The following is a 15,105-nucleotide window of genomic DNA, read 5'->3' on the forward strand; positions in this document are numbered from 1 at the left end:
TATCCGGAATTACGTCACGACCATTTTCTCTGGAAGAGCTTCCGAAAATATAGCGGCATTATATATATTTTCAAAAACTTGAAAGCATAACAACCTACCATGGATAGTTTCTCAAAACTGTAAAGTTGAAGTGCATGTAGACCATGTAACTATTTAGACATCCCATATTACAGTGGACAGCTTGCTAGCTTCTTTCTGGACATAGCTACTGCTAGCTGCCTAGCTAGCTATGTGCCATGGTTGTTCTCAGAGATGGCATGTGTCCTGGATTGAGTGAAGAATTGGTTGAGGCTTTTCGGGCAGCAGACATTACAACAGGTAGGTGGGTTTTAATCCATTTGTTTACTCTGGTTAATCTAGCTAGTTGATGTGGCAATGTTGGTATGACAAAGTATTGAAATACAATAATAATACAATCAAAGTTACATTATCATTTTTTTAAGTGGAAGATCTGGTGTCATCAGATACAGAAGACCTTGCTCAAAAATGTTCCGTGTCCTATAAGGTAAAACATGCATGAATAATTCATTTCTATAATCATTATGTGATCTTGCAGACGTTGATTCAACTTTGATCCAACTTTATTAAACGAGCATCATGACCATTCGCCTCAGTAGGGTTGTGACTAGATGGAGTACTGCTACGACCGGAAGTAACGTTTCTTAGCAGGTTATGAGAACATTTTAGCTAACCCTAAACCTTTTCCTAATCTTAACCTAATTATCCTAACTTGCTCCGTTATTCTTCTAATGCAGAGGTGTCAAACTCATTCCATGGAGGGCCTAGTGTCTGCTGTTTTTTGGTTTTCCTTTCAATTAAGATCTAGACAACCAGGTAAGTTCCTTACTAATTAGTGACCTTAATTCATTAGTCAAGTACAAGGGAGTAGCGAATACCAGCAGACACTCGGCCCTCCGTGGAATGAGTTTGACCTGGTCCTAACCTGTTGCGTAAGTTCTCCTAACCTGCTACGAACAAGTTACTTCTGGTTGTGGCTGTATTCCACCTAGTCAGAATCCCTGAGTAGCCGGTTCTCTGCACGTAGAGAATGAACGTGATGCGCAGATGCCTCGGGAAGCTCCAGATCTTTTATTTCTGCAGACAAAAGATCCTGGAAAAGTTGGATCCGCAACCACTCCGTTTCTGTAATGAGACAATGTTACAAACACTTTTGGCCACTGACTAACTTTGCATTTCAGGCCCTGCTGGCTATACGCAGAGTGCTCCTTGCCCAGCACACAGCATTCCCTGTATCAGGTGCTGATCTATATGAAGACCTGCTGAGTTCAACAGCCATCCTCTCCACAGGCAATCCTAGGTGAGAATCTGCACATCACGTTGAAGGCCCTACATCGAAACTGTCTGAGGGACTTTCTATCAGCCAAAACCAGTCAAGTGCCTGTAGTCTTGATGAGTATAAAAAAAACAGAAGAAGTCTAGCATGAGACAAAAGTTATTGGGTTATGTCTTGAGGGTCGATAATTACAGTTCAAGTCAGAAATGTACATTCACTTTAGCCATATACATTTAAACTCAGTTTTTCACAATTCCTGATATTTTAATCCTAGTAAAAATTCCCTGTCTTAGGTCATTTATTTTAAGAATGCGAAATGTCAGAATAATAGTAGAGTGATTTATTTCAGCTTTTATTTCTTTCATCACATTCCCAGTGGGTCAGAAGTTTACATGCACTCAATTAGTATTTGGTAGCATTGTCTTTAAATTGTTTAACTTGGGTCAAACATTTTGGGTAGCCTTCCACAAGCTTCCCACAATAAGTTGGGTGAATTTTGGCCCATTCCTCCTGACAGAGCAGGTGTAACTAAGTCAGGTTTGTAGGCCTCCTTGCTCGCACACGCCTTTTCAGTTCTGCCCACAAAGTTTCTATAGGATTGAGGTCAGGGCTTTGTGATGGCCACTCCAATACCTTGACTTTGTTGTCCTTAAGCCATTTTTCCACAACTTTGGAAGTATGCTTGGGGTCATTGTCCATTTGGAAGACCCATTTGCATCCAAGCTTTAACTTCCTGACTGATGTCTTGCGATGTTGCTTCAATATATCCACATAATTTTCCTGCCTCATGATGCCATCTATTTTGTGAAGTGTACCAGTCACTCCTGCAGCAAAGCACCCCCACAACATGATGCTGCCACCCCCATCCTTCACGGTTTGGATGGTTTTCTTCGGCTTGCAAGCCTCCCCCTTTTTCCTTCAAACATAACGATGGTCATTATGGCCAAACAGTTCTATTTTTGTTTCATCAGACCAGAGGACATTTCTCCAAAAAGTACGATCTTTGTCCCCATGTGCAGTCATGGCCAAAAGTTTTGAGAATGTGAAAATTAATATTTGTGTCAAAGTCTGCCGCCTCAGTTTGTATGATGGCAATTTGCATATACTACAGAATGTTATGAAGAGTGATCAGATTAATTGAAAAGTCCCTCTTTGCCATGTAAATGAGCTGAATCCCCCCAAAAACATTTACACTGCATTTCAGCCCTGCCACAAAAGGACCAGCTGACGTCATGTCAGTGATTCTCTCGTTAACACAGGTGTGAGTGTTGACAAGGACAAGGCTGGAGATCACTCTGTCATGCTGATTGAGTTCGAATAGCAGACTGGAAGCTTCAAAAGGAGGGTGGTGCTTGGAATCATTGTTCTTTCTCTGTCAACCATGGTTAGTTGCAAGGAAACACGTGCCGTCATCATTGCTTTGCACAAAAAGGGCTTCACAGGCAAGGATATTACTGCCAGTAAGATTGCACCTAAATCAACCATTTATCGGATCATCAAGAACTTCAAGGAGAGCGGTTCAATGGTTGTGAAGAAGGCTTCAGGGTGCCCAAGAAAGTCCAGCAAGCGCCAGGACCGTCTCCTAAAGTTGATTCAGCTGCGGGATCGGGGCACCACCAGTACAGAGCTTGCTCAGGAATGGTAGCAGGCAGGTGTGAGTGCATCTGCACGCACAGTGAGGCGAAGACCTTTGGAGGATGGCCTAGTGTGAAGAAGGGCAGCAAAGAAGCCACTTCTCTCCAGGAAAAACATCAGGGACAGACTGATATTCTGCAAAAGGTACAGGGATTGGACTGCTGAGGACTGGGGTAAAGTCATTTTCTCTGATGAATCCCCTTTCCGATTGTTTGGGGCATCTGGAAAAAAGCTTGTCTGGAGAAGACAAGGTTAGCGCTACCTTCAGTCCTGTGTCATGCCAGCAGTAAAGTATCCTGAGACCATTCATGTGTGGGGTTGCTTCTCAGCCAAGGGAGTGGGCTCACTCACAATTTTGCCTAAGAACACAGCCATGAATAAAGAAGGGTACCAAGACATCCTCCGAGAGCAACTTCTCCCAACCATCCAGGAACAGTTTGGTGACGAACAATGCCTTTTCCAGCATGATGGAGCAACTTGCCATAAGGCAAAGTGATAGCTAGGTGGCTCGGGGAACAAGACATCGATATTTTGGGTCCATGACCAGGAAGCTCCCCAGACCTTAATCCCATTGAGAACTTGTGGTCAATCCTCAAGAGGCGGGTGGACAAACAAAAACCCACAAATTCTGACAAACTCCAAGCATTGATTATGCAAGAATGGGCTGCCATCAGTCAGGATGATTCCCAGAAGTTAATCGACAGCATGCCAGGGCGGATTGCAGAGGTCTTGAAAAAGAAGGGTCAACACTGCAAATATTGACTCTTTGCATCAACTTCATGTAATTGACAATAAAAGCCTTTGACACTTATGAAATGCTTGTAATTATACTTCAAGAATTGCATAGCAACATCTAACAAAAATATCTAAAGACACTGAAGCAGCAAACTTTGTGGAAATTAATTTTTGTGTCATTCTCAAAAGTTTTGGCCACGACTGTACAGTTGCAAACCATAGTCTGACTTTTTTTATGGCGGTTTTGGAGCAGTGGATTCTTCCTTGCTGAGCGGCCTTTCAGGTTATGTCGATATAGGACTTGTTTTACTGTGGACATCGATACTTTTGTACCCGTTTCCTCCAGCATCTTCACAAGGTCCTTTGCTGTTGTTCTGGGATTGATTTGCACTTTTCGCACCAAAGTACGTTCATCTCTAGGAGACAAGGTAGCCTAGTGGTTAGAGCGTTGGACTAGTAACCGGAAGGTTGCAAGATCGAATCCCATGCTGACAAGGTATAAATCTGTTGTTCTGCCCCTGAACAAGGCAGTTAACCCACTGTTCCTAGGCCGTCATTGAAAATAAGAATTTGTTCTTAACTGACTTGCCTAGTTAAATAAAGGTAAAATAAAAAGATTTAATTGATCCCCAGATGGATAGGCTAGTAGTTTGTCCCAGGCTAACACACATAGTTTGCATTAGTTAAATAAAGGTAAAATAAAAAGATTGAATTGATCCCCAGATGGATAGGCTAGTAGTTTGTCCCAGGCTAACACACACTGCAAGCATTAGTTTGGCTAAACATGTGTACATACACCAGATGACAGGGGAAGACCGGATACATACACAACAATGTAAATCACGGTTATGTGACGGTATTAGAACAGACAGCAGAAGACACATCAATGGGCAATTAAGGTTGTGGGCGATTCCAGCCTTATGGATGTTACATTTGTGTGCAGAATCTCAACTTTAATGTCTCACAGAATGAACAAACAAAATATAAATGAAACTTTGATAGTGTCTATAGTATCCCTTGGGGGGAGTGTATATCCAAAAAAGCTGACTTATAAATATTGGCATGTTGGAGAAATAAAGCAAATAATAGCACCTCTTATTTGCTTTATTTCTCCAACATGCTAATATTTATAAGTCCGCTTTTTTGGATATACACTCCCCCCAAGGGATACTATACACACATCAAAGTTTCATTTATATTTTGTTTGTTCATTCTGTGAGACATTAAAGTTGAGATTCTGCACACAAATGTAACATCCATAAGGCTGGAATCGCCCACAACCTTAATTGCCCATTGATGTGTCTTCTGCTGTCTGTTCTAATACCGTCACATAACCGTGATTTACATTGTTGTGTATGTATCCGGTCTTCCCCTGTCATCTGGTGTATGTACACATGTTTAGCCAAACTAATGCTTGTAGTAGCACTATGTGTGTTAGCCGCTCCATGAAATGGATGAGCTTTTTGAGAAGACTGAACATATTAGCAAAAGTCTGTGAGTTTGTCTTAGGTCAAAACATGGTTAGCCATTTCGAAGGAAGGCTTGGCTGCACACAAACAATAATTTAGAAAATACTGTCATTTCCATTATTACTTTTAGAGAGGAAAAACAACCCTTTTGGATGTAACACCTTACAAAGTCTGAAATAGACATTCAAATCTTAAAGATTTCTTGATAAAATCATGACACATTTGTTGTCGTCTGAAACATTTCTAAAATGTCAATTTAAGGCATAGTAACTTAGGACTATATAATTACAGGATGGCCTGAATGCATGCAATTTTCTACGTTAACCCCTTACACTTGTGGAAGTTGTCCTACATAGATAGGACAAAATACTCTGGATACATTCAGTAACATAATAAGTATTCATTGACATTTTGGAGTAGGTGCAAGATAGAAGAAAAAAAAAAAAAAGTACAATTGTTTTAGTGAAAGGTCTAACTGCTGTCTCCAAGTGACCATACACCTCTCCGAACTGTGCACAGTTCCAAAGTAATTTCAATTCACTTTTATGACAAGGAAAGAGCCTTCAACTATAAGGTTCTTTTTTTGAGCTCTCCTAGCTTTGCTATTGAGGAACTGACACAAGCCCAGTTGTAGTTTTTTGTTTGGAATACAGCCGTGTCCCCAACATCACACAATTACTGTTGTTGTTTTACGCAATCCAAAAGCGTACCATTATACATTTGCAATCTGGGTCAGGTGGGCTTCATTTGAAAGCTAAGTTATAAAATACGATTTTAGTGTTAGGCTTTCAAAAGGCACTTCAGACAAACCGATTTGTAATTTTGGTTCACATAGAATGGAGTCATGAGTGCATTCAAGTGCATGTTCCGCAGCAGATTTTCTTCACAATATGCCAAACATAGGCTCATTCTGTTCAGGACAACCCAGGGTATAACGCATGTCATCCTTGTAACTGTGGATCAAACATAGCGATCATGAACGTTGATCATTTTAATTACATGAGTATTCAAATTTGGAAAATGTGAAGTGCGCATTTGGACCCATGGGTGTGTGGGTTTGCTTGTATGACATACAAGCGGTGTCATACAACAAATGTGCAAAAGAAGCCCAACTAGCTGGAGAGGTGGGGGCATCTTCTTGTTACGTGGTGCTCAAATTTCTAATGGTTTTCAGTCAAAACCCATACAGGCTGTGAAGCGGAGAACAAATTAGTCGCTTATTAATGACAATTTGCTATTTTCAACCGGTATACGGGATGACTGGCTGTGAGTGGAAAGGGCTACCTGGTCAAATAAAGCCTGCACTCCGACATTTAAGACCTTAAGGATAATTATGAAAGTGGTTTCATTTGTTAATAACTAACTGTATTTTGCATGCTCAGGTTGACTTTCCCACTGAATCACCCTTTTATTATTGTATTATGACTTGATGGGTTGGTTTTAGCACCTAGCAGGACTTCATAGCCTTGGTGAATGATAGTGTTTGTTTTCCTCCAGTCTAGATAAGCTCCTAGACTCTGGCTTGTACACAGGAGAGCTCACAGAGTTGGCAGGAGGCCCTGGAAGTGGAAAAACCCAGGTGACCCTTTTCCCACAATCATATATCATGTCATTGGCAAAGTTTACACCTTGCTTATCAGTGTGGTTGGTTTTCATAGAATAATGCTGGTATCACTAGTGTATTGAGTACAACATGTTTATGCTGCCTACATTTCCCTCTCTTTTAGGTGTGTTTTGGTGTTGCAGTGAATATATCTTACCAACTGAAGCAGAGCGTCATATATGTTGACTCAACAGGAGGACTGTCGGCAAGTCGCTTGCTTCAGATGCTCCAAGCGAAGTCGTGCAATATAGAAGAACAGGTGAGCTAGAAGAGGCTGTGACAATGGAAAATCTAGTTGAATTAACATATTCATTTTCATCAAATAAATTCTCACCACACAGTTCTTACCCGTTGTTGTGCAGATGGAGGCTCTTCAGAGAATCCAGGTCTTTCCAGTGTTTGACATCTTCTCGTTACTCGGCTGTCTACATCATTTTCGATGCGTTGGACTTCAGCAGGTAGGCCTTTGAATGTGTGTCCCCCAAATGGCACCTTATTCACTGGTGCACTAATTTGGACTGGGCCCAAAGGGCTCTGGTCAAAAGTTGTGCACTATATAGTGAATAGGGTGCCATTTGGGATGGACTGTATTTGATGTTGCTGAAATAAATTCAATTGAGGTAGTTTTAAGATAACTATAATGACAACTGAAAATGTTGACATAACTGATCATTCATAACTGAACTCAATCATTCTTGCATCCGTCTTGTCATATATTTTACAGGCATCTGCGGGAGGTGGCTCAGTCAAAGCTGTAATTGTGGATTCAGTGTCAGCAGTTATTTCTCCCATACTGGGAGGCAAACAAAATGAAGGTGCTATGATTAGTTTCTCATGTGATAATTTCATATTTTCAAGTAGATTACACCTGTTCATTTATCACATATCTTAATAACATTCCTTTTTGAAATAACATTAAGATATAGTATCTGATAACACAAGCAATGCTGTATAATATACCGCCAGTGGAACGTAATTGATTTAATGAAGAGAATGGCATAATTGTACTCTGCAAAGGGAGTCACCGTTGTGATTTACTTGATATTAAAGGCAATTTTAGCATTTATTGCATTGTCTATTTGTATAGCGCCATAATGACCTTTGGTGATTGGAATTTCTAGGCATGTCCATGATGATGCAAGTGGCAAGGCTGTTGAAGACAATCGCCAAAGACTTCAATGTAGCCGTTCTGGTGAGGGCAACTGATGAACTATTGTTTTTGGTCCTATTCGGACATCTACACTAAGTGGGGGTTTATTTTGAGACATGAAAGGTAGGATAGTCGCATTCAAACCATGCTGACTGGTAGCCTAGGCTGTACATGTGTAGCGGGGTCCACACAAGCTACACGTTGTGTACATATGTGGTAGAGTAGGGCCCTGAGGTAACACAATGTGTTGTGAATGTATTGTAATATTTAAAATTGGCAGCAGCTAATGGGGATCCATAATAAATACAAGTGTGCTATGACCTATGAGCCTAATCAAATGGCACAGTGATAAGAATCATGTACCCTCAGGTGACAAACACTGTGACCAGAGACGGCAATGGGCAGCTGAAAGCCGGACTGGGCCAATCATGGAGTCACGTACCTAGAATTCGGATTCTACTGCAACGGCTCGAGAGGCCGGGATCCACTTGTTCTAGTGTACGCACTGCCACTTTGGCCAAGTCCTCAAGACAGGTAACCTATTGAAGCTTGTCCATGTTAGTATTCATTCTTAGTCCAAATAAGATAGAAAATGTCATACATGAGGCCCATTATTTTCAGCCTCAGTTCTGTGCAATCACAAGAAAGTGGTGACGTGGTATAACCCAAAAAGGTGATGTCATGGAATCCTGTCCTGTTGCACTGGAGATGTGTTCAAATAGGACCAAACTTAATGGAGATTTAACCTGTTTTGTCTCTTAGCCTTGTCATCTGAAAGAAGAGGTTGACTTGCAGTGCTGGGGCAGGTCTGAAGAACAGCTGTATGGAATGTCAGGAAAGAGGAAGCTGGAGAACACTGAGCCAAGCTAGGCCTCAACATCCATGGTGGTGCTCATTAGGTATCAAATGGAAGAAAACTGACACAGGGAGAAAAGGATATTCAAACCAGTTTATTTTAAACATTAGCACATCAAAGTTATTGTGTGAATTAAAGGATATTTCTGACAGATTGTCACCTGGTTGCACTCTGGTTTACAAAATTAACAAACCTCAATTTAGTGTTCCACTTGGCCATAAAAAAAAAGGTGACAGTGTCCTGCTAGTCTCCCCCTCCATCTTGCATTTCATGTGGAGAACATGCATTGTTAGAAGAAGCCCTCTCCTAGATACTATGACAGTCTAATTTCATGATTTGTATCATTGGACATGTCCATATGACATGTTTAAACTCTTCCTAATAGTATTGTTATCTACACTACACACTCGATCAAAGGAACCCCGTTTGAAGTGAGAACCTTGGCCTTGAGGTAGGTCAGCTGGACCTAACCCGTTCACACAGCATGGGCACACAATTGCAGAAACCAAACTGAAAAAGACTAACTTAAGTAATTATGGTTTATTTGAACCAATGCTACTTGGATACGAAAAAGGACTGGAAACAAAATAAATAGAAAGATCCATGGATGGAAACATTACTCAGCCCATAGTAGACAGATACTACTCCTAGCCTGACGTAGTTAGGCCTATATCTTTCTTAAAACTCTAATCATACTCTGCCATGACCATCATAATATCTCATGATCTGGTCCTGTGTCCTTGTGGTTATGTCATTCATAGCAACATTCAACTAAGTTTATATCGGTTTTAGCTTGCATCAAGCTCGGCTGTAAAACATGATCAGCGTATAATGGTCCGTTGTTTGTTAAGCCAACACACTTCAAAATCGCACCAGTGTTCAGCTGGGGGGTTGTAATTAATGTTCATCAGCAGGGAGGCACCACCCGTCTCTTGCGGATACACTCCCAGATCCAGCCGGGGGTGACTCTCTGGGCATGGCTGTCCTCCTCGGGCTCAGTCAGGGTGTGTGTGGCCGAGGCGGCGTCATACTCCGGCACCAGGTCCCCGTCGTAGGCCAGAAAGTAGCGCCGCAGCTTGGTGTGGTCCTGCACAGAGTCTGGCAGGACAAGCTTCACCCCACTGAAAATGTCCAGTAGAGTCTGGGGAGAGCAGAAAGTCTTTAAGACACAATCCTTAATTAGTTTAATTTCTTCTATCATTTATTAAAATGACAGTAAGTACTATCAGATTGCACCTTTAACTAAATACAGTATTACAGATAGATCATCCAATAATAAATAAAAACATTTAGGTTCTAATATTTCATCTACTAGCATGCCTTGTTATAACTTTGTTTAGAAGAATTTGAGCGTGAATCGCAGTTGGTGACAAATGGAACAGAAACAATGAAGCACCCACCTTGTCATTCCTGGGTTCTACCAACTTGGAGGGGGTCATCTTAGTCTTGCTTTGTCCATTCTTGCTTTGTCCATTACTGTGATGGACAGTTTCAGTCTTTACCTGGAATACATTGGAGCCCAGAGATTTTTCAGCAAGGCTGAAATCTAATCTGGATGACAGAAATGTAATGACCTAATAAAAAATAAAAAGTCTACTGATGCTACTTCGTGGTTCACCTATGCAGCACCCTACAACATATTGCCAAATAGGATAACACCAGTTGCTATGGTTGAGTGTAGGGTACCTTCTTTGCGCTGGGCCCTTCTGAGGGCATTTTCCTCTTGGTTGCTAGAACAGGGGAGGGAGGCTCCGTCTTCACTGCCTTAGCTTTGGGGGTATTGCTGTTGCCTGTGCCTAAGGTAATGGAAACATCACGTTGAATCAAAATATATTATTAAGAGCCGGGTTGGAACCGGTTCAGGGAACAGAAACAAATCGGGAACGAAAGTTCTTTAGTGTTCCGGAACAGAACCGTTACTTTCAAATCTTGAAACGGTTAATATTTTTTGCTCCCCAAAAAATATTCCTAATGTCTAGTATATAGTGCTGTAATTCAGTGAAGTTATGCTAGTAATAGCCTAAACACATTCCAATTGATGTCATGATGTCCAGCACTTCAAGCCAACCCCCCCCTCAATGTCCACCCTTCTCTCTCATCCACCCATGAAATTTGTGTCACATCTCACGCTTGCACTTAACCGACCAATTAAAACATGTAAACTAGCTTTCCCCATTCCATATCGGTGCTAATTGGTGAGGTAAAATAATGAGATTAATGTAAAAATGATGTTGAGTTCAAGGGTTAAAACACTTACAGAAAGGAACTATATGAATATGACTTTTGGGGTTCGAACCGGTTCAGAATTTTATGCTGGTTGGAACACTGGACCGGAAAAAAAGGGGTTCTGTTCAGAATGGAATGATTGGAAAATCATTTTGGTTCCAAGTTGTTAAGAGTACATTATTACTATCATGAGGAGATCATGTAATTCCCCTAAAGTGTCAAACAAAAAGGATGGAAATCTCAAACCAAGGAGAGTTGTCATACCATGTTTTTTCTTCCTCTAGGTTTTTTTATTTATTAGTTGGGTGTACAGATGCAGTACTTATCAATAAGAAATTCTTACAATACGAACATGTGTAAATAAGTATGAATATATGTCTGCGTCCATAGGGAAGAGGGTGCCATTTCAGACGCACCCATGCATATACACATACTTATTGACATATGTTCATAGTGTTTGTTTGCATTATTGGTGAGTAAAGCATCAACTACATGTCTATGGTACTCACTGGTCTTTCTGGGCGTGACTGGCCTCTGGGAGGTGGAGGGTGGAGAGTTGCTCCCACTGTCTCCTGAAGAGCCCTTGTCATCCTCACCTCCTTTGGAGGGCCCGGCTGTCACCTCAAAGTCACACCTCTCCTTGGAGATGCGGAAGAGCTCCTGAGCGAGAAAAACAAAAGTCGTGAAGTTAGTGTTACTAGGGTATATGCAAATTATCTTTGAGGAATAGTTGTGCTGCGTACAACAACCGTTTATGACAGGAAAGGTTTTGCATTGTATAGTAGAGATGTAATAACAAAAAAACTTAATGCGAGTTTGAGCTATTGTGTATAAATGTCTATTCAGCTCAAAAGACTACCTTCCTATCACACCAAAACCACCTCAGCAGCAAACCATCTGTGTTTAACACATTTTGGTTGCTATTTGAATATCGATACAATTATAGTACAAGTTCCTCTGTATTCGTATCTGTTTGACTAAAAGACAACGGCTGACCAAGTGGTACTGTTTCTATTGTTGATTACATTTTTTTAATCCTTTACTTCTACATGGATATTTAGTCAGTTGCACAGAGCACCTATAAATAAGTATAATGGTTTTACATTACAGATAAGAAAAAATAGACATAAAATAGAAGCCCTACATAGTTGCATGATCAGGGTGTTCCTTACTTTGAGCTGCATCAGGTTGGTTGCACTCTTCCAGTCCTTGTCGTCACGGACACGCGTCATGCGGGGGAAGCGGATGGATATGCCGTCGGCGGTGTGCATCTCCGACTTGGAGAACTCCGCCCCCGTGATCTCCCACACCGGCGCTTTCTATCTCAGGGAGAGAGACATACGAGGATAAAGTCAGTAGAACTCAGGCTGCGTCCCAAAACACATTTTAGTCAATTAGCAGATGCTCTTATCCAGAGAGACTTCAGTTTAGTGCATTCATCATAAGGTAGCTAGGTAAGACAACAACATATCACAGTAAGTACATTTTTCCTCAAAATAGCCATCAGCAAAATCAGAGCTAGTAAGAGGGGGAAAAAGTAAAGTTTGGGGTGGGGGGTGCTGTGGGATTATTTAAAATACTCTTCAACGTAGGGTTTCAGATGTTTTTGGAAGATGGGCAGGAACTCTGCTGGCCTAGCTTCAGGGGAAGCTGGTTCCACCATTGGGGTGCCACGATTGAGAAGAGCTTGGACTGGGCTGAGCAGGAGTTGACCTGCCGTATGGGTGGGAGGGCCAAGCGACTAGAGGTGGCAGAACGGAGTGCTCGGGTTGGGGTGTAGAGTTTGAGCATAGCCTGAAGGTAGGGAGGGGCAGTTCCTCTTGCTGCTCCACAGACAAGTACCATGGTCTTGTAGTGGATGCGAGCTTCAACTGGAAGCTAGTAGAGTGTGCTGAGTGACATGGGAGAACTTGATGTTTGCAGGGTTTTGTCCAGGGTCACGCCAAGGTTTTTTGCACTCGGAGGGGGATATTGTGGAGTTGTCAACATTGATGGAGAGGTCTTGGAGCGGACAGGCCTTCCCCGGGAGGAAGAGCAGCTCTGTCTTGTTGAGGTTGAGCTTGAGGTGGTGTGCCAACATCCAAGCTGAGATATCTGCCAGGCACGCTGAGATGCGTGTCGCCACCTGGGTGTCAGAAGGGGGAAGGAGAAGAGTAGTTGAGTGTATTCTGCATAGCAATGATAGGAGAGACCATGTGAGGATATGACAGAGCTGAGTGATTTGCTGTATGAAGAGGAGAGGGCCTATAACCGAGCCCTGGGGGACACCAGGAGTGAGTACATGGTGCAGACACAGATCCTCTCCACGTCACCTGGTAGGAGCGATCTGCCAGGTAGGATGCAATCCAAGAGTGTGCAGAGCCTGAGACACCCAGCACTGAGAGGAGGATCTGATGGTTCACGGTGTTGAAGACAGCGGCTAGATCGAGGAGGAGTCAGCTTTGGCAGTACGGAGAGTCTACGTGACATAGAAGAGCAGTCTCGGTTGAGTGACCCGTCTTGACTGGTTAGGGTCAATAAGATTGTTCTGAAAGCGATAACGAGAGAGTTGATCAGAGACATCACACAAGTGTTTTGGAAAGAAAGGAAAGACGGATACTGGTCTGTAGTCAAGTGTTTGAGATGTCGTCAACCTTTTCAAAGTGGTTGACGAAGTCGTCCGCAGAGGGAGGGGGTGCAGGATTAACGACGGAGGAGACTGGAAAATAGTTTCATAGGGTTAGATTCAGAGGTTTGACAGATTGTATCTGCTGCTAAAACCACTGAGGAAAAGGATAATAGGTCCTCCAGAAGTTTAGTACCCTATCACCTACAGTGCACTCGGAAAGTATTCAGACCCTTTGCTATGAGACTTGAAATTGAGCTCCGGTGCATCCTGTTTTCATTGATCACCCTTGATGTTTCTACAACTGGATTGGAGTCCATGAGGTCTAAGGAATTGTCAGTAGAGCGCCGAGACAGGATTGCGTTCAGGCACAGATCTGGGGAAGGTTACCAAAAAGTTTCTGCAGCATTGAAGGTCCAAGAACACAGTGGCCTCCATAATTCTTAAATGGTAGATGTTTGGAACCTCCTAGATCTGGCCGCCCAGCCAAACTGAGCAATCGGTGGAGAAGTGGTCGGGGAGGTGACCAAGAAACCGATGGTCACTCTGACAGAGCTCCAGAGTTCCACAGTGGAGATAGGAGAACCTTCCAGAAGGACAAACATCTCTGGAGCACTCCACCAATAAGGCCTTTATGGTAGAGTGGCTAGACGGAAGCCACTCCTCAGTAAAAGGCACATGACAGCCGAAAGGACTCAGACCATGAGAAGCAAGACTATCTGGTCGGATGAAACCAAGATTGAACTCTTTGGCCTGACTGCCAAGCATCACGTCTGGAGAAAACCTGTTACCATCCCTACGGTGAAGCATGGTGGTGGCAGCATCATGCTGCAGGGACTGAGAGACTTGTCAGGATCGAGGGAAAGATGAACAGAGCAAAGTATAGAGATCCTTGATGAAAACCTGCTCCAGACCTCAGACTTGGGCGAAGGTTCACCTTCCAACAGGACAACGACCTTAAGCACACAGCCAAGAAAACGCAGGAGTGGCTTCGGGACAAGTCTCTGAATGTCCTTGAGTGGCCAGAGCCCAGACTTGAACATCTCTGGCGAGACCTGAAAATAGTTGTGCAGTGATGCTCCCCATTCAAACCAGACAGAGATTGAGAGGTTCTGCAAGAGAATGGGAGAAACTCCCCAAATATAGGTGTGCCAAGCTTGTAGCGTCATACAAGAAGACTCGAGGCTGTAATCGCTGCCAAAGGTGCTTCAACAAAGTACTGAGTAAAGGGTCTGAATAGTTATGTAAAATGTGATAACAGTTGAAACGTCGATGGAGGGTGGTCTAAATATACACAATTACGTCATTTAGCAGACGCTCTTATCTCGAGCGACTTACAAATTGGTGCATTCACCTTATTCCTATCAGTATCTTATTCACAAGGCCTGGCTTGAGCTATAGGTGCTGCACAGATTGATACCCATTATCAAGATTGACCAATCAGGGAGGCAACAAAGAGACCAAAGATAACCCTGAAGTTAGCTGCAAAGCTCCACAGCAGAGATTGGAGTATCTGTCCATAGGACCACTTT

The 15,105-nt window shown here is 42.6% G+C and overlaps 2 protein-coding genes across 3 annotated transcripts in view; one reads left to right on the top strand and one right to left on the bottom strand.

Moving 5' to 3' along the window:
• rad51d (RAD51 paralog D) lies at positions 1–8,901 on the top strand. The gene is made up of 10 exons (XM_014197874.3): positions 1–318; positions 444–505; positions 1,200–1,318; positions 6,631–6,712; positions 6,861–6,995; positions 7,099–7,194; positions 7,461–7,551; positions 7,858–7,928; positions 8,256–8,420; positions 8,649–8,901. Exons 1-10 carry the CDS (start codon positions 237–239, stop codon positions 8,754–8,756), a joined length of 1,011 nt encoding a protein of 336 aa, XP_014053349.1. The 5' UTR covers positions 1–236; the 3' UTR covers positions 8,757–8,901.
• Positions 8,822–15,105, bottom strand: part of lig3 (ligase III, DNA, ATP-dependent) — a 25,339-nt gene continuing 19,055 nt past the window's right edge. Inside the window, exons 17-21 of one of the 2 annotated variants that reach the window (XM_014197873.3) lie at positions 12,141–12,287; positions 11,478–11,628; positions 10,429–10,538; positions 10,143–10,244; positions 8,822–9,883 (exon numbers count right to left, since the gene is read on the bottom strand). In XM_014197873.3, the coding sequence (XP_014053348.1) occupies positions 9,650–9,883; positions 10,143–10,244; positions 10,429–10,538; positions 11,478–11,628; positions 12,141–12,287 (744 nt within the window). In that variant the 3' untranslated portion in view covers positions 8,822–9,649. Of the gene's footprint in view, positions 9,902–10,142; positions 10,245–10,428; positions 10,539–11,477; positions 11,629–12,140; positions 12,288–15,105 lie in introns of both variants that reach the window. The other variant, XM_014197871.3, reaches the window with a different exon arrangement.

Source organism: Salmo salar, chromosome 04, assembly GCF_965601325.2.
Source record: "Salmo salar chromosome 04, fSalSal1, whole genome shotgun sequence".
Lineage (NCBI taxonomy): Eukaryota > Metazoa > Chordata > Actinopteri > Salmoniformes > Salmonidae > Salmo > Salmo salar.

Coding starts and splice junctions, on each gene's coding strand:
- rad51d (XM_014197874.3), top strand. CDS start 237: ATGGTTGTTCTCAGAGATGGCATGTGTCCTGGATTGAGTGAAGAATTG. Junction 7,552..7,857: donor GGGAGGCAAACAAAATGAAG/GTGCTATGATTA, acceptor TGGAATTTCTAG/GCATGTCCATGATGATGCAA. Junction 8,421..8,648: donor TGGCCAAGTCCTCAAGACAG/GTAACCTATTGA, acceptor TTTGTCTCTTAG/CCTTGTCATCTGAAAGAAGA.